Source organism: Daphnia magna, linkage group LG8, assembly GCF_020631705.1.
Source record: "Daphnia magna isolate NIES linkage group LG8, ASM2063170v1.1, whole genome shotgun sequence".
In the NCBI taxonomy this organism is placed as follows: domain Eukaryota; kingdom Metazoa; phylum Arthropoda; class Branchiopoda; order Diplostraca; family Daphniidae; genus Daphnia; species Daphnia magna.
In genome coordinates, this window is record NC_059189.1 from 3887543 (window position 1) to 3909668 (window position 22126).

The window sequence follows — 22126 nt, forward strand, 5'->3', positions numbered from 1 at the left end:
TGTGATCTCCAACTGCACTGCATATACACGAATGAGGTTACATCTACTCCAACTCTATATAAGCTCTTTTTTGTTGTTGTTGTTGTTGTTTTGTTTTGTTTTGTGTTCTTCCCGTCTAATTGCGTGGCGTGTAATTGGCTGCTAGGCTAGCGTTTGAAACACATTTTCGTTCTTCTTGAGAAGTCGAAGAAGCAGACGCAATTCTCAAGTTCTTCCCTCTCCAGCGATCCCGCATCGTCTCAACATGATCGATCACTTGACGGGAAGCGTTCTTGTCTCTCAGTCTAAGTCGCCACACACACGCACGAGAACAAAATAAAAACAAGAAGAATCCGAGCACACACAACAGGTGAAAACAAAAGAAAACAAAAAACAAAAAATTAAATAAAAAAAATACCTTCAGGGGAAACTACACGTTAGGCTCTGCATGATGTATATTTTCGGTTGGTAATGTTTTCTCGTGTTGTTACATTTGAAAAAAAAACAAAAAACATCCCGGTTCTCCCTTTACGTCATTTTTGTGTTTTTCTCCCTTCCGTTTCAGAATGAGAATAAAAACGGGCTCCCCAAATGAAGGGCCCCAGTTGAGCGTAATCTAATTGTACATGTTTTACAGGGCAAATTGGATTTTTTTTTTTTTTTTATTCGTTGTTGTTGGTCGCATTCCCATTTCCCCGAACCTCGCACTACCTTTTCAGTCATCGTTTCTGATGTTTTATCGTTGGAAGGAGAACGGGAACTGATATGCACACCACGTGATCACGCTGATTGTTTTCTGGTTGCAGGCGCCGCCAGTTTTAAAGAGCGTGGGATCCATTTTGACTTGATGAAAGCAAATTAAAACTGGAAAAACAAAAAACGGACCAAAATCGTCGTTTTTAAAGTTTGTTATGGACAAGATTTGTGCGAGGTGGTGGAAACAAGACGGGCATTGTGGAAAAATAGTTTATTGTTTTTTTCAACGACGTTTTCATCATTTTTGGGAGGGCCGGGGAGAGCAGTATTGGGGGGTGGGAGTAGGGTAGTTGAAAATGTGCATGCAGCTCTGACACAGTGACACGATCAAACGCGAGCGAAAATCAATGAATTAAGAGGAATCATCATGTCGCTGTAGGAAAAAAAAAAAAAAACTCAAAAACATTTATGTACAACATTTCTTTCAAAACATTTAGAAACTGAAATCAAATGACGGACTGGACACAACGGTAACGAAATAGATTTGGACAAGAACCAAAACAAAAAAAAAAAACAATAATAATCAAAAGTCAGGGTGTGTATTGCGTGTGTGTGTGTGTTGGTCTGTTTTTTATTGTAAGTAAAATCCGACCGTTTAACTTCTTGTTCTATTGAAACTCCAAATAAACTGAAACTTGTTTTTTTTTTTGTTTTGCCGACTCAATATCAAAAATTGAACGCGCGTCAAATTTGACAATCGTCAGTTAATTTTCTTTTTTTTTTTTCATATGTATCCCCATTTTCCTTTCCTTTTTTCTCAATCAAATTTTGTTAAACGTGATTTGAAAACAAAAAGGGTCGGATTTAATTGGAACATTCATTCGTGATTGCTGGGTGGTGGGGTGGGTCTGGCGGTAGTGAAGGAGGTGGATTGTCGTCTTCCAGTGAACTACAGTTGGTGAACAACATTTTCTTCGTGAGGCAGATGTGCACAATTCAACATGTACCAACACTTTACAACCATCAAAAACTGTTAATATTTATATACAAATGTTTTCTTCTTTTAAAATATTTAGGATACTTACATCATCACACCTTATATACATGTTTTATATATATATATAGGTTAAACAGAAAGAACAAAAAAAAATCATAATAATAATGATGATAATAATAATAATAATAATATTAATAATTAAACTCCCTTTCTCAACTATTGAGATACTTGAAAATCCGATTCCGGAGCCGGAAATGGCGTGCGACTTTTTGTTTTATTTTTTTTTATCCCTTTCTAAATTTTTTTTTTTTTCTTTTTCTTTATCCCTTTTTTGTTTTTTGTTTTACAATAATGAAATTCACTGGACTTGAGGAGGACAGGAAGTGGACAAACAGAAGCGCCCCGTTTTCTCTAGGTGAAGTGTTTTGTTTTTTTTTTCTTTTCACACGACAACGACTTTGAGGCTAAGCTCCTTGTCCATCATCTGGCCCGCTCTCGCCGCCAAGTGGATATTATTCCGCACGTCAACGCTGATGGGCGCTTTGTAGATGGGATTCGATTCGATGACGTCCCGCTGGCCGCCAGAGTACTCGTCGGAGGACGAATCTTCCTGCGCCACAACGACCGCGTCTTCGACGACTTTGCTCAGTTTCTTCGACAGCGGCACGCCACTTCCTTTAGCCGGATGGTCCACCAGCTCGGCCACGTTCAGCGTCTTCATGCGACGCTGCTGCAGCCTCAAATTCTCCTCGTTTTGCAGATTGTTCGATTTTTCAATGGATCGATCCATGGAGCTGTTGACGCTGTGAGACGGCGAATGAGCTGGCCGCTTGCGCAGCCGCCACAAGAGCAACAGCAGCAGACCGGCCACGACGACGAGGCCGGCAAGTATGGCACAGACGATGGCCACCACGTAATTGCTGCCGGACGAGTCCGATGACGGATGGTTCTGCGAGGACGTGTCCGACGATTCCATCGCGTCCGGATAGGGTGTCTCCACCTTGACGTCCACCACGGCTCCCATAGAGGACCCTTCCTTGTAGTAGGCCGTCAGGACATTGCCCAAGACTCGCGCAGCAGCCGTGGCCCGGCTTCCTCCAAGTTCCAACGACGTCTCCGACATGGACTGCATTTCATTTCATTTCATTTATTTTTTTAGGGAAAGGATAAATAAATAAAAGGAGGAAAATGTTTAGCAATTTCAATGAGTGGGCGGCGTGTGAGCGTGAAAGTGAATCAAATCGAAATGGGTGGGGACTTACGATGGTGACTTGGACAACATCCTCCAGATGGTCCTTGAGATCGCAGAGGATGACCAAAGATGGTCTTTCCAACTGTTGCTGCTGCTGTCCGGGGAAATCGTCCCACAGATGGCTCTGAGCAGCGGCCAATTTACGCAAGTGGCCGCACAGCGATTGCACCGAGAATCCCGGCTGGGCCCTGTATCGGTCCAGCACGAGCGTCAATCGAGCGCAGGTAGGCGCTAGCCGATTGCCCGTCAAGTTGGGCCAGCAAGAGGCGGTGGTGGCCGGAACGGGCAAAAGCCTACCGGGTTTCAACGGCCGGCACTGACCGTAGGCCGGACACGGCGGTCGCAGACATCCAGACTGGGCCGAAAGGCAAATTTCCGAAGCTCCGCAAGATTTGCCCACTTTATGAACGGGATCTTCGAGGCAGTTGGCCGCACCGCACCAAACGCGCGTGCAGACAGCCTGACCGGCCCTGCATTGGCACTTGTTACATCCATCGTCCCACGACGAATGATCCGGATACAGACGGCCCGACCATTGGCAACTGGTGGGGCTGGCCGTCGTCGACGCGGCCGTTTGTCTCAGCTCCATCTGACAATGTTGACCTTCGTATCCGTCTTTGCAGACGCAGGTGAACGACTGGCCCGTGTTCAAACACGTGGCGCCATTGCGGCACGGATTGGCATCGCAAGGCATATGTTCAGCTAAGCAAAAAATTAAAAAAAAAAAGATGAGTACACACACACACACACACACACACACAGCCAATCCATTTTCAAAAAGAAAAAAGGAAAAAATAAAAATAAAAAAGGGGCGGATGACGGAATCGAGTTGACAGTGACTCGACATGAATCGAGAGCGCGGATCGAGTGAAACACAAACACGGAGCAGACAATGGAAAAAAATGACTAGCCAAGACGGAAGAATAGCGAAATAGACATGTGTCTATATTTACCCAGATGGCAGATGGAGCCGCGCCATCCGCTCGAGCAGCGACACGTGAATCCGGCTTCGGGGTTTGAGTCATCGACGCAAGTGGCACCGTTCAGGCAAGGGTTCTCACCGTGTTGGCAGTGCTGGTTGCGATTGGAACAAGTGCGCCCTTTCCAGCCGTCGACGCATCGGCACACGAAATCGGCCACCAAATCGACACACGTGCCGTTATGGCGACATGGATTGGCTGCACAGTCGTCTACGTCTGAAAACAAAAACAAAACAAAATTCATTCATTCCAAAATTTGCATTTTTTTTTCTTCTTTTTCTTTCTCACGATGCATAGAGAAAAAAAAAACAGCAATTGCGAAGACGGGAGAAAAGAGAAAGGATTCTTACTGTGATCGCAGGTGAGTCCGTCGTAACCTTTGGGACAAACGCAGTGAAACGAATCGATGCCGTCGATGCAGGTACCGCCATTCCGGCAAGGGCTATCAGCGCAGTCGTTAACGTCTATCAGAGTCAAAGAAGAAACAAAAACATGAGCGGATACGCAATGATTTGTGGAGCTATTTGCGCGTGTGTGTAACAATGGCGGCAGTGATTTTTCATTTGGCCGGTTACGGAGAATGGGATAGAAACAAAACATAAGGAGAGGGGGGAGACTTACTGTCGGTGCAAAAATGACCCGAATAGCCCGGATCGCATTGGCACGAGAAAGTCGAACCATCTTCTGACGCGACGCAACGACCGTGGACGCAATGGCCGGCACCCTTGGACGTCCAACAACTGCCCGCTTCTGTTTCTGCACAGAAACACAGAAAATGTACATAAATTAAACAACTCTGCAGATGCAATGTGGTCATTTTCAATTGTGGCATTTCGTGATGTTTAAACAGATACAGAAAATAAAAAGAAAATGTTGAATAAATAATAATAATAATAATAATAATAGAAAAGAGTTTGGGTTTGAATGTAAATTACTTGCTGGGGGAAAAAAAAAATGTCAACCAAATAAGGTATGCAAATTTTATTTTTTTTCTCAGAAATTCCTTAACAGATTATGAACACTCTCTCTGAGAGAAAAAGAGAAAAAAAAAGTTGCATAACGACTCGGCGATTCGCGAGAAATAATATCCACTGGCGAAAGTAAAAAACGCAGGTGGACGGTTGACACAGAAATCCAACCCGCACAATAATAACAACAACAACAACAACAAAAAAACCCCCAATGAATTTAAATAACGGGAGCAATTCATCAATTGCAGTGACTCGGCAACTGTACAAACTACGATATTCTACACGTCTGGCATCACCGCGCAATCTCAGACAGCGTCACTCCTTCAGAAATTTCGCTAGACCAAACTGTGCGCATTTTCGAATATAGAAGCTCATCATCATGCACGCTAACAAGCTTTAATAATAATAATCAAATAAAAAGCAAACATCAAAAGATGTTGGTGATGCAACAATCGAATACTCCCCCTCTCCCATCATCTGCCCATTATCCGAAAAGGCAAAAGTTTTCGACACAGTCATCGAGACGTGATCCTTCAATTAAATTGAAATGCTTCCCGAATTCCTTTGCCCTTTCAAACGGAGAATGCGCGTCCGTTCGCTATCCCCCATTTCTTTTCTGAAAAATCAAAAGAGTTTCACTTTGACAATCCCTCCTCGTGAGTGAACGATTGAAAAGGAAGGAAGAAAAAATGCCTTTTGACGATGCGTGAATAATAATCCTAATAATACCGCCAGAAACGATAGTAACGCTCTCAAACGAGACAGGATGGAACGTGCGGCGGCTTCGTGTTGCCACATGATGAATCGAATCGAATTGAAAAAAAAAAAGAAAGGGGAGGAAAAAAACCCAAAAAAAAAAAAACTCACGTGGACTAGGTTGGCTGGCTGGAAGCGGGGGCGGCGGAGGGGGCTGTCGGTATCGTGAACAATTTTTGCCTTGCCAGTGGCTCTGACAGAGGCAATAGTAGTCGGGTCCGCCGAGCTGTCCGAGCGTATTGAAACACGGCGAGCCGTTGGCGCACGGGTTCGGATGGCACAAATCCGTATCCGTCTGCTTGATGGGGAAAAAAATAAAAAGAAAAAAGAGGGAAAAGAAACGATACATTATTCACGATTCACGGCCACAACTCATCCGTCAATTTGAGGCGGCCAAACTTTTGCTCGGGCCAACAAATAATAACAAAAACAAGACGAATCGTCCCGCACGGAGAATTTCATTTCTCTCTCTTACCAAACAAGAAAAATATCCAAAGAATTTGGAGCTATTTAAACTGACCTGGCATTGGGCACCGGTGTAGCCCAAAGGGCAAATGCATTTGAAGCCGTCGACTAGGTCGACGCACTCGCCTCCGTTAGCGCACGGTTGACTCGAGCACTCGTCAATGTTGATCTCGCACCGTTGACCTGCAAAACAAGTCAAAATTCAAATTTCATTCTCAAAAGAAAAGAAGAGAAAAATTGTTGTCAACGTTTCACCGAAAATTGCCAATCAAGGGGAACTGATTCTGACGTCAGAACCAGTTCACCCCCCCCAAAAAAAAGCGTCACGTTTTCTTTTCATTTTCAACATGTTAAAGAATAATAATAATAATAAAAAAAAACTAGTTCACAAGTCAGACGGGGAAAAAAAAAAGTAGATTGCATCGCAAAGGCAAACTAAACAATGACGGAATAATAAATAATACAAAAAGAAAAAAAAAAAGAAAAATCAAATCAAATCAAATCAAATAATTTACCGTTGAAACCGGGTCGGCAAGCGCAGTGGTACTGGCCAATCAGATCGATGCAAGTAGCGCCATTGAGGCACTGATGGCCATCGCAATCGTTGACGTTGTACTGACACTGGCGACCGTGAAAACCTTCGACACAGCGACAGGTGTAGTTGCCAGGTGTGTTCTCGCAACTCAGCGAGTTTCTGCACAATTCGGCCATCGAACACTCGTCCACATCTGTACGTAAACGCACGCAAGGGAAAAAACAAAACAAAACAAAACAAAAAATTTCACATCAATTATTGCGGCTGTCCTTCGTTGTCCCAATGCGACAGCCAAAGAGAAGAGACATTTCAACCCCAAACCCAGTCACGTCATCAACAACAACAACAACAACAGCAAGAAAAATAATAAGAAGAAAGTCAACAAAGTCAACAACGAAAAGAAAAAGAAAGAAAAGAAAAAGAAGAGGAAACGAGATGTAATGAGAGTGAACGAGGTTCACAAAGGTTGTCCTTCTCCCGAAAATGGGTTTCGTTTAATGTCGGAGAGAGAGCGCTACACGCAACTGCTCACCAGTTGTAAATAAGCGTCTATTTTTTAAATGGCCTACCTTGATCGCAAGTGTCGCCTTGCCAGCCGTCTGCGCATTGGCAGCGGTAGCCGTTCTCCAGGTCGGCGCAGGTCGCCCCGTTCAGACACGGCGACGACAGACATTCGTCCACATCTGATGATAACAACCAAAAGAAAAAAACGGTTAACATCAATCACGAAATTTAAAAAAAAAAAAAAAAAGGCAGTGGGAAAAAAAAAAAAACATTTTTATAAATGACGTCGGCCTTCCTCCCGCGTTTCACGACATTTATTTAAAAAAAAAAAAAAAAAAAGGGATTCAAAAGAAACGCGACACTCGGGTGGGTTGAACGCGGGTCAAGGTTGAAAAGGTCAGCCGCACGCAAATGACGCTAGGGTTATAAGATTGCCGAGCGTTTGAAAAGAGGGGCCAAACTAGGCAATAATAATAATAACAACCCGCCAGTGTGTGTTTTCTCTTTCGTTCTGGAAGGCCAAGTCACGATTCACCAAAAAAAAAAAAAAAACTCGCTGGGAAATGGGGGAAAAATGGAAAGACTGTGGCGCTAGTAATGTCATTCATTTTCATTTGATGATGATGTTCCAGAGCTTTAATTAACTCCATTACAGTTTCCGGCCAACAACAAAACAACGACCCCCCCACCTCCTCCCACTTCTCCAAAAAAATACACAATTTAAATTCCTCCTCCTCCCTTTTCGTTTCCTCCTCTTTCACAAAACCAAACAAAACAAAACAAGAAATTAATTAAAAATCAAATTCCTTCTTTGTTTTTGTTAAAAAAATAAAATTCAGAAAAAAAAACCAAAAAAAAACTGACTACGGTACAAACTTACTAATTTGGCAAGTGGCTCCAGTCCATCCTGGCGGACAGGAACAGTTAAATGATGCGTTGATGGCGACGGTGCAAGTGCCGCCGTGGAGACAAGGAGCCGTGGCGCAGACGTTGTCCACCACTTCGCAATTAGTGCCGGAAAAGCCGTCGGGACATTTGCACAGGTACTCGTCTGGTTTCGTGTTCTCGCATGTGCCGCCATTGTGGCACGGCTCCCGAGTTCCGCAATAATTCAAATCTAAAAATAAATTGAAAACAAAAAACGACAAAAATTAATGAGATAATAATAATAAACAAAACAAGAAAGAGTATACAAAATGGAATGAAATCGTTAATCAAAAACTGTTAAAAAAAAAAAACTGAGAGAGACACGCAACAGAGAGAGCGAGTGCTGTAACTACTTAACATAATCTGCGATGACGTCACGATTCCAATCGCTCAGCAAAAAGATCGTTCAAATGGAAAGATAAGGGGGGCAGGCCTATATTGTATACACCTGATTTCGATCTTAAATTAAACATTTCATTTTTTTCTTTTTAATTTTTTAAACTCTTCAACTCCCCACTCCACTCGAAGCTCAAGTGGATTAAAATTCTCTTTTCTCTTTTCTTTTTTTTTTTGCCTTATCCCAATTGATGAATGGCAAATCGGATCATGTTTTTGTTAAGTGCAACAACTGGCTGGACAACTTAAAAGGAAAAAAAAAAAAACGTCAGATGGCTCCTGTACAGATGGCAGATTAAAACCCATTTTTTATTTTACAGACGCACCCCCTTTTTTACTCGAGTAAAGTGCCAAATGTCGTCCCCTAAGAGTTTATTAGATTACAAGACCACATATAGTCCACTGTGCTGATATGGAAAGCGCGCACAACAACAAAATGTCCCTCTATTTTTATGTGTCACTAAATAAAAAAAAAAAAAAAAAAAAAAAGGTTTTCCTGATGTCTCATTTCAAAAAAGCCCGCGTCAATTTAAAACGAAAATAAACAAAGAAAGATAAGAAATAAAAAAAAAAAGCTTCAGGTAAACTTTAAGGTTTAGGGATAAACACACATAGTGTGGCTGTGACCATAAGAGCTTCTCTCGGCCCCAATTAAGATGTCGTTCCAGTTATGTCTTTGTTAAAGGCAAGACAAATACAACAAGTCGTCCCCTCCTGGCTGATGGGATTTCAATAGGGGAAAGAAAAAAAAAGAATATTTAAAAGTCCAAAGAGCTTTTAAGGGAATTAGCGAGATGAAAGACAACTGTTGACGTGGGGGGAAATGTGCCCACAAGAAAATGTCAAGAAAAGGAAAAGAAGAAAAAAAACTAATGATGATGGGGAATTGGAGGAACAGGTTTCTGCCCCCATTCTACCCTCGTAACTTCGTGTAATACGACTTTCATTTCTTTTGTTTCACGATACATTTTTTCTCGAGTGATTCGAATGCGTAAGGTTGGCCCGTCGTGACACGTTATTCAAAAGCATTAAAATGCATTTCCAATGCCATTGAAATCATGTTACATTTCACGGAGAAAATCAACGTTTTCTTTGAGTTTGCTCTTACCTTGATCGCAGAGGATGCCGCCCCAATTTGTTTCGCAAATGCACTGCCATGGATTGCCGTTACAGTAGCCGTGTTTGCATCCCGGATACGGGACGCATTGATCGCAAAATTCACCTTTCCATCCCCACCGACACCTGGTGCGTTCACGAAAAGAAAGTTGATTAAGACATTGTCATTTGTTTTGTCATTTTCGAGTTGTTTTTTTCTTCTATTCAAAGAATCTAAAAGGGGGGGAATGCGGGAAATGTGATGACTCTTGTGTTCCAGCAATTTCCAACGAGAAACATGAAAAAAAAAAGGGGGGAGGAAGTTTTTTTTTGATTTTTCGTTTCAATTGTTGCGAGAATTTTTTTTTTTCAAACTATTTCATGCAAGAAGGGGGTGAAGAAGGTGGGATAGAGCATGCTTGGAATATTGATGAAGTCGACAGTACACAAGCACAACGTAAAAAAGAAAAAGGAGAAAACAAAACACAGGTGAACCCGTGTTCCCACGCTGGACAAGCTGATTAACCAAATAAGAAAACAAACGATTGATTTCAATTCAAAATCATCAATTTCCGTTTTTAATTTCTTTTCTCAAATTCAAATGCTATGTAATTTTTATTTTTAAACGGGATAAAATAAAGTCATTTATCTCTTCCGGTTTGCCAATTGAAATTTCGTCGTGTGAATGCGTTTCATTGTGCGGTCGCCCCCTCCTCTTTAGTGTGAGGGGTTGCCATCCGTGAGAATATGGCGCGGTATTTGAATACATCACACAGACATTTAGCGGAAAAAAAAATAAAAATGTACGGATAATATGCGTGGAATGCGGTGAAGGCAAATACACACACACAAAAGTGGGAAGAAAGAAAAAGAAAAAATGATGGTTACCTGCACTCGCCGGGTTGTTCACATTGGCCGTTGATGGGATGGCAACCAGGTTTGCAAACAGCTGTTTTTGTTTCGACACACACAGACACACACAAAAAGAAAATAAAATAACAATGAAAATATGATTTCCAAAGAGAGAAAAGAAAATAGTAAGAATAAAATCCGAATTGATTTGTTATTTCAACATGTCGAAATCGTTTTGAAATGCCAGACTCACTGGACAAACAGAGTGTTGTATTTTTATTCGTTTCTCGTGTTACGCGCGTATCAATTATACACACACACACACACACACACACTCGCAGGCGATCCTATTATGTAGATTGTATTAGGCCGGTGCAACCCAAGACGTGTCCTGTGTCACTGCCTTTTTCTTATTTCTTGTTGTTGTTGTTGCTTTCACCAACCCGCGAGTTCCACTCCCGAGCAAGTCTCACTCGCACTTCGCGACGCACTCAAAAACTTTTATTTTTCATTAGTTTCATTCCAAATAAAAAATTTTTTTTTAATACCCTTAAGTAGATCATTTTAATTTTTATATTTTTTTTACGATTCATTTTTCGGTTGTTTTATTTATTTTCTAAAGCCTATTGAATTCAGACTCGGCTGGTGAATTATGATTATTATTTTTAATTCAATTGTGCGTGCGTGTGGCGTTCGTGAAATGTGGAATTCTTTCGTTTTCGCTTGGCTTTTATAATTATCAAGTAGCAGACTCGACTGGAATTTTCTAAAGCACTCAAAACGACTCGATGTAGTCGGCCAAGCTATAAAAACCCTCATCTCCCACCCTAACCCACCTCCCTACGCCATTGCACGCGGGAACAAAAATTTACATAAAACGAAAAAAAAAAAACAAGTCCGTCAACTTTTCTTTTGGTGTGTGTGTGTGTGTGTGGTTATTTCAGTTCTTTTGTTTGATTTTTTACTCTTGTTCTTTCAGATTGTAGCTGATTCGTCGTAAGACTCTTTATACATCGATACGGGCAAAGAAGGTAACAAGAAATGAAATAAAATAAATAAATAAACCGACCTGTTTCGCAGGTGGCTCCAGTCCACCCGGGCATGCAAGTCTTATCGCCGTTGCGGTCGCATTCGTAGTGGCCGAACATGTCGTTCCTCGGCCGGCAGAATTTCGTGCACGTGGCGTTGTAGTAGTTGGGCTCGCACTGCACCCTCACGCGGTAAGTGAGTCGCAAGTCTCGGTTGACGGCCGATCCTTCGTGAGTCAAAGAATGCCAATCGGCGCTCGGTTCCAAAATGCCCGAATAAACGGCCCGTTCAATTTCACGCCCACTCACAGCATCGCCTGCAACATTGAAAATGTATTCGATTTTTCAAATTTTTTTAAAAACCCAATCCTTCATTTATTCCACATTCATTTCAGTTGGAAGAAGAATCGAAACCGAAATGAATCCATCATCGGAAAGCCTTTCGTTACTAATAGAGAAATTCTACCGGCATAATATTTACATAATAACGGGTGTGTGTGTGTATGTCGATCATGGAACAATCTCCGATGGAACCCTTTTCTTTTTTATTTTATCGGCTATTTTCCGACAACAAAAAAGAGAAAACCTTTCAACAAAACGCTCAAGCGTTTATTGTAATGGTTACGCATTCGATCAAAACTGCTGCCGGCCATCTGCAATCAAATATTCAAAAACTACTACCTCGTTTTTCTTGCCCCGCCATTTGATTCGGTTGCGTCTATCTAAGACTTATTGTCTAGATGTAGTCGTTTGTTGTTTGTTTCGTGTAGGGAAAATGGGAAGCAACGAAGAAAAAGAAAAGAAAAGAAAAGAAAAAAAAACGCAAATGCCCCGGATGATATGATAAAAAGCCTTTCATCATTCATCGCAACGCTGTACATAAGAGGAGGAGGACTATAAAAGGGGCAGAGAGGAGGAGTAACGGATCGGATTATAGATGGCCACATTTATTTAGAAGAAAAACGGTCGAGGCAAAACGATAGCGTGTGTGTGTGTCCGTCTAATGCGTATGCATGTAGATCTATACGTTAGAATCATGAAATAAGAATTATATAAAAAAAAAAAAGGCTTTTAGATTTTAATCGAAGAGGAGGGAACTCTACGATCGGCATTTTTTTCAGTGTAAACGCCCACAATTTTTTTTGTGCGCATTCGAAGCGGTTAGCAATAAAAATGAAAAGAAAAAAAAAAAAAGCGAAATCATTTCAATCAAATAGCAATTAGCCTCCCGGGTTATTATTTAATTTATATATATATATTTTTTTAAATATAATTTCAAACGTTCTTTTACTGTTTCATAATATTTTGACACGGCCATTTTCCAAAAATCTCGAGTCGTTTATGGCTATTTTTCTTCCCCCCGCTGCCTCAAGTTTTGCCGCATTAAATTTTCTAATACAACACAAACCCACAAAACGATTCCTACCGTTTGACTGGCGCCGCCGCCGTTCCGGTTGCCCGAAATCAAAACGAGCGCGCGGGAAAAAAACAACAAAACCCCCCTCATCTTCGCGCAACGGCATTTTTCTTCTTTCGGATAATTCACTTTGCGTTTTTTTTTTTTTAGTGTGTTTATAGAGCGTGGCCTCACCCCGCTCAAATAACTCTGCTCCCGACCCACCCACTTATTCCCGTCTGCAACCCTCCCAATCCCTACCCCAAACATTGGGGGGGTAGGAAGGGGGTTTCCAAATTGACATTTGATATGGCCGGTCATGCGCGATATATTAAAATGTTTTTTCTTTCTTTCTTTCTTTCGTGCTGGCGACGGAGTCAGTACAACAATAACAACAATAATAAAACCCATAATAATAATAAAAAAAAACGTTCCCAGCCATTCATTCGTCATGGATGGCGGGCGTCATTGGCGTCGAAGAGAAGCGGTCGATTTGTTTTTTTAATTATTAGTTTTTTTTTTTTTTTGTTCGTGGACACGATCGAATTGAGGCGACAAATTGGCTGTTAGCGAATCGTTAAGTAACTTAAAATATGAAGAAAAAAAAACGGCACTTTTTTGAAATTCTTGTGCAGCAAACTCAAAGATAATGAGCCAATAGTAAAAAAAAAAAAACGAATTATTTTGTGATTTTTTTCTTACCTGATGGTCGTGTAGAATTGTTGTAGTCTATCGCTTCCAGCATCAAAGTGAAGGACCTCTGCAATAAAATAAAAAAACAAGTAAAAGAAACAAAACAAATTAGCAATTACACGTTTTGACTGCATTTTTATCTCTAACCAAAAAGAAAAAGAAAAAAAATCATTTCTACTCGTTTTTTTTTTCTTTTCTTTTCTGAAGAAAATGAAAAGAAAAAGTTCACTTTGCGTGTGAAAGGAATGCCAAGTAAGAAAACAAACACAACAAAAAATAACACACAGGAAATCACACGTCCGGAACACAAAACAAAGGGGTGGCAAATTGACGAGCGAGCGGCCAAAGCACGTCGCACATATTTGGTTTCCTGTCCATTTGCATTTCGCCTCCCCACCCCCCTTCCCAAAAAGAAGAAGAAAAGAAAACGGGACAAGAATGCCGCAAAAGAAAATAAACAAGAGCCCCAAACAGGAAAAATAAATAAATAAAGAATAATTATTTAGGATATTAATGGCGATAAAATGAGAGCCTACAAAAGAGAAAGAAAGAGAGAGAGAGCTCCATATCAGTTGATTAGTATCTAATGATGGCCGATATGACCAGCTCAGAGAGTCTGGCAACATTCCATCAAGTCTATTAAACAAAAAAAACACAAAAAAAATAAAAAATAAGGGTAGAAGAGAAGGAAATCAGAGCTCGTTATGGCGTGCGTTACAATAAGGAAAAAATCTTGCGCGCTGTAGGCTCGAAAAAGCCAAAAGGGAAAAAAAACAAAACAAAACAAAACAAAAAAATTCCTTTTTTCTTCTTCGTTCCACTTGAAAAAAAAAAAAAAAAACGAGGTTTCGGTTATATTCCTACACAGACTAAAGGAATATATATATATATACATACACGATACGGATTATAATGGATGAGATTGCCCCTCCTTTTCAAGTGGCTCTCTTGCGCTAACCCCTTTTGCGCGCTGCCTATTGTGTCCACTAGATAACACGCGCATTCCAAAGCTAACACACACACACAAGAGCCCCCCTTCCCAAAAAAAAAATATATAAATATATCTCTACAGTGTGTATTTACAACAACAGTCGAAAGGTAGACAATAGAAAGTTTGTGTCCAACGGCAAACGCAATGGATCAAACAAAACAACAACAAAAAATGAATTTTTTTTTTGTATTTTTTGAATGAGAATGAAACAAGCAGATCGATTGCCGACGACGATTTTGTGTGTGTGTGTGTGTGTTAAAGATCTACACGACATCGTCCAAGTGGAAAATATTTAAATTTTTTTGGTTTTTGTGCGTGTGTAAAAAGTTGGAAAAAAAAGGAAAGAAAAGTGGACGAGGTCATGAGCCATTTTTGTTGGGGGTGTTTTGCTTTACAGAGCGCGAAGGTAATTAGTATAACCTGTACACGCATTTCACACGCGAGTATTCCAGACCTGCAGATTGTGTCCTCGTGCAACGCTTCACGTGTTCCAGTACCGCATTAAATAGCCCTTTTTTTCTTCTTCTTCTTCTTATTGAAACCAAGGAATTCCAAGGTCGAGCGTTCGTGATTTTCCTTTTCGTATCAGACAAACATTTTCGCTAAAAAATGCAAGTTCGCGGAGCCTTTAACCTTTCCCCCTTGAATTCATTTTCCCTTTTAGCTACAAGAACATCTACCCACAATCATTTCCAGTGCCCTCCCCCCCCCTTCCTTTAAAATAGAGGAAAGAAAAAAAAAAAAATATGATAAAGTGATTAATTGGCTATAAGTCGCTACGTATTTCAGAAAATGGCTTTTAAAAGTCCCTTTCATTTTTATTTTCCGTGGGGTCTCGACGCGACAATCCCCCCCCCCCCTTTCCAAAGGACATTTTTTTGATGGCTTTTTGGGGGACGAGACACACAAGAGACCACCAGGGGGTGGTGTGGGGTTCCTTTATCATCTTCTTCTTCTTCGTCCATGAAAAAGAAGAAGAAGAAGAAGAAAGTCTCCCGCTTGTTATTAGAAGCTACCTACTGCCTGCTACCTGTGTGCTCCTGCTGGCCCTTCCTGTCAAACAAAAAATTTTTGCTTCGTGTGTGTGTGTGAGCAAGAGGGGAGGACCCCCATTTATTTCTTTGAATAGGGAGCCAGCAAAGTAGCAACAACAGTGAACGAAAAATCTCTTTCACATTTCCTCCGATAGGTTTAACCCGTTTGGCGCGTTCCAGACACACACACACACACACAAAATGTCGAGCTGTACGACGGAAACGAATAATAAAAAAAAAAAATGTATATATATATTTAAATAATAATAAAAAAAAAAAGAAAAAAGATGAAATCAGAAGAAAAAGAAAGGGACAAGAAATGGGACACCTGTGGAGTCGAAAAGAAAATGTCTCTCCACAATACTCGTCTCCAAGTCGCAGTACCATAACCAGATAAGACATTGATCTATGCATCTGATTACCGTTTCAAAAAAGAATTTATTATTATTTTTTTTTTTTTACCCCGATACAATCGAAGGTTACAACATGACGAAACAAAAGACTGCTTTGTTTTTAGTTTTCGCTGTGTGTGTGTGTGTGCTATTCGACAAGACAAACAGAAATGATCAATGGATGACCATCAAAAATCAGGATCACAACTCCCCCGCAAACAAGCGCATCCTCATTAGCATCCAACTATAGTCAAAGGATTATTTTTTGATGCGGTTACACATCGATATGTGTGTGTGTGCGCGTGACCATGTTTAGATTCCTCCGCCCGAAAAAGGAAACGGTTCGATTATAAAGACGGTAAAAGAATAAATGTTTCAAATTTAGAGTGCGTTTTTGAAAAAACCAAAAACAATCGACTTTTGCGCATTTCGTGCCGCGTTTATCATTTGTTTCAAATGCTTTTAAGAGAGCGGCCTTTTCCTCCGTCGCTTGTATCTCAATTCTTTTTTTGTTTCATTTGCGGCCGCGCCACAGTCAATCAAAAGACACACAATAAAATAAGAAAACGGGTCATAAAGAAACACCTTTGGAATGCACGCACATGCGTCTATTTTCACATTCCATTTCTCTGTGTGTCGAAATGACCCGACTAGTCGCACATTTTTTTTTTTTTCTTTTTGATCAAAATAAAAGCCACGCCAGAAGAAGCTCTTTTTTTTTTCCCCGAGTCCGGGACTCGAGATCGTCACGTACCAAAGAGTTCACGCACGAGCGATGACGTCTCAAGCAACGACTGCGGGCAGCACAGACGAGCGATATAACAAAAAATTTTTTTTTGTTTGTTTGTTATTTTCCATGTCTGCATATATAAAAAAAAAAATGAAATCGTGATCCCAACCCCACGGAAAAATGCGAACAAAAAAAAAAAACGAGAAAAAGAAGAAGATTTTCTAGTCTATCAACAATTTCCATTTTTCACAGCGGGAGAAGTGAACGCGCACAACAGTCCCGACGTCGACACTATTTTCACAAAACGCATATCAATCCAAACTGCGCGTAGTCGGAGCAAGTCCATCAACTCGGGAAGGGCAACGCAAAAAAAAAAAAAAGATACATTAAAAAAAAAATAATAATAATAAGACGAGAAGGTCGACCGCCACTGGAAAAATGGCGCTGTTGGGCGTGTACGTAAATTCAAAATCACGACATTTTGATGTTAGGACGAGGCATTTTTTCCCCATTTAAAACTTTAAGCGTAAAGGTCAACACACACAAATGGAAGCAGGTGAGGAATGTCTTGACGATTCTCCGCTAGGAATGACGTGCTAGTGTCGCTTCTATCGGCACCCATTTTGTTGTTGTTGTTGGTTTCTATTCCAAAAAAATCACGAGGAACTGAATTTTATTTAGTGTGTCAACCGATGCGCTTTTCGTGTGACAATTCAAACACTGCAGCCTTTTGAAATTATGTCGATGCCCAAAAGAATTTTGAAAAACAAGACATTGCGCGATTAATCAAACAAGTTAAAAAAAAAAAATGGGGAGGGAAAACGTTTCCGTTACAATCGGGCGGTGCTGTGTCATTCAGCTTCAGGTGGGAATTTGATAAATTCTTATTTAAAATGTATTCTTTCGCCAATAACAGTTAATGGCTGCTGACCTGTTTAGTTTTCTCATCTATTTCTTGTATATTAAAAAAAAGAAAAAAAAGAAAAAAACATGACACCAATATCTGTTGTTATCGTGCGTGTGTGTGTGTGGCCCTCGAGCAAAATCGGGTCAAAATTTGATGACGCAAGATCCACACACAAAAGCTGTTTTACTTTATCAACGAAAATTCGATAAAACTGGACATTTTCTTTTTTCGTAGAAATTCAAAGAAAAAACAAAAAAATCTTTGAATTAAAATTAAAGGAACAAAAAAAATATTGTATAAGATAGCGTTCCATCTTTTTATTCCTTTGCTCCGGTTCTACTCGCCCACCATTATGCGATGGTTCTTGCTGCCCCTTTACGTCCGCGTGTGTCAAGAACGCGCTCGTTAGACAGGAATGTTTCTTGCCCGAGACGACGATTTGCCGAGCCAAACAACAACAACTTTTCTTCCTTTTTCTGCTGCATTAGAAGATGATGAGATCAACACAAAATATTTCAATCCCTAATCAAATTGGATTCAGTTGTGTAGCATTCGATACTGCCCCAACTGTTAACACGAGTCAGTCCCAACGCTATCACAAATGTTGTTGTGTTTTTTTTTTCAAAAAACACGCGCGCAAAATGGGCGTGTGTCGTTGTCTTGTTTTCACTATCTTCTTTTGTTTTGACTTTTTTTTTTTCTAAATGTACGGGGGGGGGGACTTTTCTTTTCTGCGTAATGATGATGGATAAGACAAGTCTTTTGTTTCACTGCACATTTCAAAAATATATTTTTAAAAATTATGTTATTTCGCCTAGTTGTAACCATGTCGGAGAAACAAGAAATGATTTTAAAAAAAATGAAATAAGATCATTTTTTTTTTCTTTCTCGTTTTTTCTGTTTGTTGGGGAACGCAGACATCAAGAGACGCAGACAGATTAGAACTGAAGAAAAACTGGAAACGTCTTATCTCGGTCTACATACATAAGCGATACGTATAAATATACATATAAAAGTGTAGGTAAATGTATGCGCCACATAGGCGAACAACAACATTTCTGCCGTCAAAACCTATCACTCTTTTCGGTTTTTACAATTGCACCCCTCTAGCCCTCACCCGGAAAAAAAAAACCCAAAAAATTTGATATGCACAGAGTTAGAATACACACACACACACACACAAAAAGCTGAATGGCATCCGCAATCAAAGAAATAAATCCGGACTGTAAAATCATAAAAAGAGAAATAATTGCAGTTACATGTCCAGCATTTCTTCTTGTTTTTTTTTAAAGAGATAACACCAACTATCAAACGATCGCCATTGAAAGAAAAAAGAAAACGTTCATGACTAGATGACAAACTCGCAAACCCCCCCTCTGAAGATGCCACGTGAATTTCTATTTGATGCGCGGGGGTTTGAAGGGAAACATTCCAATGGCCTCACAAGTTGATTGCAATCAAGTCATGAGACCATCAGCTGTTCGGTGGTCTCTCTTGATGCTGGTGGTCTGATCATCCGATTTGGCTCGTGTGTCTCAACCGAAATCCACCCCGGCGTTCCTCTCCCCATCCCCCCCCCCCCAAAAATGATAAAGTCGACAGGTTGGACCAGAGTTGACAACTTAAGTTGTCCTCTTATTTCTCCTTCTTCTTTTAACGATAATGACGTAAGAGCAGCCCCTTTACTCTGAAAGCTTTTTCTTCTTCTTTCCGTAAGATATTTTCAATTTTTCCTCCTTAATCATTATCCATCGTCCTCATCTCCTTCTGCCTTTCCCCTAAATTTTTTTTTTTCCCTATTTGTTTCGCTCCTGACGCGCGTTACCGCGTTCACACAGGTGAACTAGGAAGGGAGGGGGGGACTTGGAGAGCTCATTAAATACACAAAAGGGAGCCTGACAGAATGTGATGTCATCATCTCCTTTTTTTTTTTCCCCCATTGGGGTGGACAAAATAGTAAAAGAGCGAAAAGACCCAAAGCCTAAAAAGGGAAAATTGTATGGTGGATACATGGAAGAAAAGATGGCGCCCCCCTCAAAGGAGCAAAATATGAAAATTGAATTTTTTTTTTTTTATCATTTCGGCATCAAAAATATTAAAAAGAAAAAGAAAAAAAAAAAACTTTCACGATGACATATTTCATAGCGATTAAGATCGTTCGTCTACGGCGACAACCCCGTGCAGCGTGAACGACACGCGGGGCGCCGATGTCTTACGACTAGAAACAAAACGAATAAAAACAAATCATAATTTTTTTATTTATGAAATCTTGTACGACTTCTGCTGACCCCCCCGACTTGACAATAGTTCCACCAAATCTCGTGGTGTATACGACATGTTTTGTTTTGGCCAGACAAAAAGAACAAAAATCTCACGCAGAGAAATTTTATTCTCGATTTTTTAATCTGGGCCGGCCATCGGACCGGCCACAGAGACGCAGTACCGTCCCCCCCTTTTTGTATTTATGCATTTTCTTTTTACTTCTATCCTGTTTGATTACGTATGCATTTCCATAGACACAACGCCGTCTCATCGAGAGAAAAAGGCGAGCGGCTTATTTTTGCTTCTTTAAACGAAATATGTGAAATGGAGACCCCAGAAGAAAAAAGAAACTGACAAGATGACAAAAGCAAAGAAGATCTTCTGGAACACACACACAAAAAAAAAAGGTGAGATTTCCAGTCAAAGATAATAAATAAAAAAAAAAAATAGAAGTGAAGCCTGGATTCTTCATCCATCATGAAAGCAAAACAGTTGATATATATACACACTAAAATTCAAAAGAAGAAGCCCTTTTTTTAAATTGTGGAATGGCCCTTTCTTCTGGCCGTCTGTAGAATTTTTCTATGCAACAAAAAAAACAAGAGAGAGAGAGAGAGAGACGAACCCCAAAAGTTTTCAATTGAAACGGACTGCTTGCTGCTGCTGCACTTTAAATGTTAATCAGGTGAACAACTAGATGAATTCCAAGAAAACACACCAAAAAAAAATGGCCCTCAACCCGCATTTTCCTTTTGTTTTCCATGAAAATAAAAGAAAAGCTCGTCGTAATCATTGCGCGCAAAAAAAAACAAAATCTTTTTACCCAGCCACACACCTGTGTTACCTCCACAAAATCACATCGAAAAACATTGAAATTTATAGCATCCAATAACTTTGAAACCACCACCTGGAATTTTTGTGCATCGTGTGACGGACAACAGCCGGACAGCCACCCAAAAAAAAAAAATGCCCAGCTGTTAATGGGAGCCCACCTAGAAATTAGCAACGCTGGACGAGGTAGACAACACCAAAAAAAAATTTCAACCTTTCTACCCTTTTTATTTTTTGCCATCACCTCACACCAAGTGTCTTTGCCCATACCCCCTTGAAAAAAAAAAAAAAACGAGGATCTACCACAGCTGTCATAGAAAGGCCTACTTATTTCTACGTTTCTCTATTTTTAAGAAATCAAAAAAAAAAAAAAGAACAATAGAAAAAAAAAGGGGGGGGGGGGGAATGGGTCACAAAAGGTGATGGCCCGGAATACTTCCGTCTTTGACTACCCATCTTTTTTCGTTCTTTCCAGAGGGTTAAAACAGGGGGGGGTAGTAGAATGGGTCAAAAACTACAACAAGAAACAAGAAAAAATTCCTTGATGTTACTCAACTTGAATGTCAACTTTGATTTTCAAGGCGCCATTTCATGAGACACGACAGACATTTAAAAAAAAAAAAAAAAAAAAAAAAAACAATCCGGCAGCGTTTGTTTCTCGTGCTGGACAAACGTCTCTCATCTTTTTGATTAAGGAAAGAGTAGGGACTGTTTATCAAAAGAAAAAAGAAACCCTCCTTAAAAAAAAAAAATCAAATATTATTTATGATATAATTTATTGTAAACGGGTAGAAGTGGTGGACGGACCGTAGTGGTGGCGGCCCATCGGGAGGGGGTCCCGCTCCTCCAAATCGTTTGCTCTACACACAACAAACTACACATCACCGTGGTATCACGCTGATTCAAACTTGCCCCCTCTCTCACAACCCCAACATTTTCTTTCAGAAAAGAAAAAAGATCTTTCAAAAGATGCTGCTTCTTGTTGTGTGTAGTCTACGGAATGCAAATGGAAAGGGGATACACACACACACACACACAATAGTCCTCCTTTATAGGAATAACCCCCTCCGTTAAAGTTATCCCCTTCGTAAAGGCAGAAAGAAATTGACCCTTTAAATTTTGTGCCGTTTGTTAAGCGCTTTTGGTGACCCCGCTGCGAAAATGGTTGCAACCCTTCAAAAAAGAAATAAGATTTTTGAATTTTCTTTTAAAAAATCCAGTTCCCCCCCCCCCAAATGGCCATTAATAATTCCATCACGACGAACCGCGATTAATTCCTTCCCCCCTTTAAAAAAAAAACATCCTGAAAAAGAACTCCAAAACACGTGTAATAGACGCGCCCTCCTAAACTAGCCCCACAAAAAGCGCTTTTTTTTTTCTGAACACAAAAGGGGGTTTTGTTATTTCTCTCGAGATCTTTTTTAATTGTGTACACACACACACACACACGAAAATTT

The 22126-nt window shown here is 40.4% G+C and overlaps 1 protein-coding gene across 2 annotated transcripts in view; it reads right to left on the reverse strand.

The window, feature by feature from the left end:
• Positions 1-931: 931 nt before the first annotated feature.
• Positions 932-22126, reverse strand: part of LOC116928936 (protein jagged-2) — a 31212-nt gene continuing 10017 nt past the window's right edge. The window contains exons 3-16 of one of the 2 annotated variants that reach the window (XM_045177662.1): positions 13532-13589; positions 11475-11750; positions 10442-10502; positions 9567-9700; positions 8016-8252; positions 7201-7314; positions 6612-6824; positions 6152-6279; positions 5743-5926; positions 4526-4660; positions 4255-4368; positions 3878-4120; positions 2935-3626; positions 932-2798 (exon numbers count right to left, since the gene is read on the reverse strand). In XM_045177662.1, coding sequence (XP_045033597.1) covers positions 2115-2798; positions 2935-3626; positions 3878-4120; positions 4255-4368; positions 4526-4660; positions 5743-5926; positions 6152-6279; positions 6612-6824; positions 7201-7314; positions 8016-8252; positions 9567-9700; positions 10442-10502; positions 11475-11750; positions 13532-13589 — 3273 coding nt within the window. In that variant the 3' untranslated portion in view covers positions 932-2114. Of the gene's footprint in view, positions 2799-2934; positions 3627-3877; positions 4121-4254; positions 4369-4525; positions 4661-5742; positions 5930-6151; positions 6280-6611; positions 6825-7200; positions 7315-8015; positions 8253-9566; positions 9701-10441; positions 10503-11474; positions 11751-13531; positions 13590-22126 lie in introns of both variants that reach the window. The other variant, XM_045177661.1, reaches the window with a different exon arrangement.